The 2,146-nt window shown below is 40.0% G+C and overlaps 1 protein-coding gene across 1 annotated transcript; it reads right to left on the bottom strand.

Annotated features, from left to right (window-relative positions):
- Positions 1–298: 298 nt before the first annotated feature.
- Positions 299–1,912, bottom strand: LOC131880893 (carbohydrate sulfotransferase 1-like). Its single transcript, XM_059227614.1, has 2 exons — positions 880–1,912; positions 299–812 (listed from the first exon to the last, which is right to left on the bottom strand). The coding sequence occupies exons 1-2, from the start codon at positions 1,852–1,854 to the stop codon at positions 534–536; spliced, it is 1,254 nt and encodes a 417-aa protein (XP_059083597.1). The 5' UTR covers positions 1,855–1,912; the 3' UTR covers positions 299–533.
- Positions 1,913–2,146: the final 234 nt, after the last annotated feature.

Below are 2,146 nucleotides of genomic sequence, written 5' to 3' on the forward strand. Positions count from 1 at the left end.
CATGGAGATCTTAATGACGTTGGACTACGTATTAGCGAAACCGAGGGTCGGGTTTTGTTCGCACACACTGTATCATATCATCGATTCTGGAGAGCCACATGTCGAAATCTTCAACTCCTGTAAACTCTGGGACAGGCTCTTTCTTTCTCAAATCAGACGGTTGTAATAAATTTGAGATTTCTTAAAATAAGAAACGCTCATGGATATTTCCTCTGTCGTTTAGAGGTCCGGACTAACCTCGTCGTATGCAATCTCTCGAATCTTCTCTTGGTTGCGGGAAATTTATACGTTCTATATGTTCAATACTTGATCTTTAATTGTCCCAATGTGATATTAAAAATTGGCGTCTTCCAATCAAATGTTCTCGCATAAATAAGCGGAAAAAACATCAAGTGTCAACTATTATTTCGGCACAAATGTTTCGGCTTGTAATTTCAACCGTGTCAGCCAATATTGATGGTAATAAGCAGCTCATTTTGCTCATTGCTGCTTATACATCAATCATGATTCAAACACTATACCGTGGTCATTATTCAAAAAACTTTCGTTGCTGATTGATTTTGAAAGAATGGATCCATGAGATGTACTTGTGGATTCAGGAGATCTTCTATTGTTGGCATCAATCTAAATCCCATAAGAGACAAGCCTTTGGCACATAGATGTTGAGTCTGGTTCAGTTGCTTGGGCTGTATCGAATATCGCCATTGAAATGTATGCAAACTAGTTTGGCGAACAATGGAATGAGGATTGAGGCTAACGTTCCGTCTTTCCACCTCGTCACTTTGAGTGTGGTCTGCTAAGAAGGTCATGATCTAACAAATAGAAAGTTCATTGACCAAACAATTGTGACGCATTGTTTAATAAAATTACTATTCTTGCCTGTTGGTCCAGAGGGAACCCCAAGAAGTCGGCAACAGATTGAACGGTTTGATTAAGATTTAAAGATAAGTCTTCGTATCTGACGATTTTGAAACGTTCCGGATACCTGGAAGTGAGATCAATTGAACTCTCTACGTCCTGGTTGTAACGCTTGCAAACCGATTTCACATCAGCACAATTGGAAGGATCGCACCATGGAACTTTCTGACGAGATACTATGCCCCCACGGACATCACGGATCAAGGAGATGACCGTGAGGTCTGGAACCATTTCCATTAAGCGCTCTACCATCCGAGCCTCAAAGCGAACTGTTTTGATCAATCGGATCGGGAACAAAGAACACACCTCACTCAGAAGGTCCGAATTAAAGCACATCCTTTTCACTTCCAGAGGTGCTGATTCATTGCAAAGTGGCATCAGTCGAATGTTATGTCTCAAAACGTGGTGGTTTGAGTTTGAGAACGCTATGTTTTTGCAATTGCAACTCAATACATCTTTCAAGAACTCCACTAGATTGGCATCTACGACTCTCCTTGTCTTGATGGGCTCAAAGAAATAATACGTCCCAGGAAATTGGTTCAAAAGCTGGCCAAAGAAGGAGGAGCCGGATCTCACACTGGAAATGATCAATACTTTTCTTGGTTTTGGGATCAGTTTTTGTACCCAGTGTTTTTCCGGTTCCGCAAGTTCTTTGTTAAGGAGGCTCCAAAATGTGTGAACAAAATCTTTTTCCATTTGGTTCAAGGTCTGGTTTTTTACATGATTGTGGTTATTGGTAATGTCAGATAGGTGCGTAGATGTTTCCCGATCAAAATATTTTCTGCTTAAAGATGGCTGATTTTCTATCAGAGGCGAAGGGGTAGCTGATCCCCATAGCATGGGATGTTTGGTTGTGAAGTATCCGCAAATGAAGAAAATAATCCCCAATGCAAAAAACTTTGCAGTCTTACTTATTTCCCTTGTGGTCGTTGTCATATCTTTAAATAACGTTATGTAGATATTGACAAATTGTAGTCTTATTCACTGATGAACCGTGAATGAGTTCCTCAACCCTTTATCTCCCTTCTTTTTTCACATTTAACACAAGTGTTTGACATGCAGACTATAACAAAATTGTCGTGTATTAAAAGTAGTGGTTGGCCGAGTCTGGACTTGGGTCTGAGCGCACTTGAGTATTTTGCTCTGAGAAATTTGCCAGAATCGAATCTTTATGAAGGACACAAGTCCAGATTTGTTAAAGAAATTATTTTTTTTTTCGTCGGAAAAC

This window comes from Tigriopus californicus, chromosome 5 (assembly GCF_007210705.1).
Source record: "Tigriopus californicus strain San Diego chromosome 5, Tcal_SD_v2.1, whole genome shotgun sequence".
NCBI lineage: Eukaryota > Metazoa > Arthropoda > Copepoda > Harpacticoida > Harpacticidae > Tigriopus > Tigriopus californicus.

Bases quoted from the DNA above. Each gene is read 5' to 3' on its own strand.
- LOC131880893 (XM_059227614.1), bottom strand. From the start codon at position 1,854: ATGACAACGACCACAAGGGAAATAAGTAAGACTGCAAAGTTTTTTGCA. The intron at 813-879 runs GCAAGAATAGTA...TCTATTTGTTAG, and splicing joins GGTTCCCTCTGGACCAACAG to ATCATGACCTTCTTAGCAGA.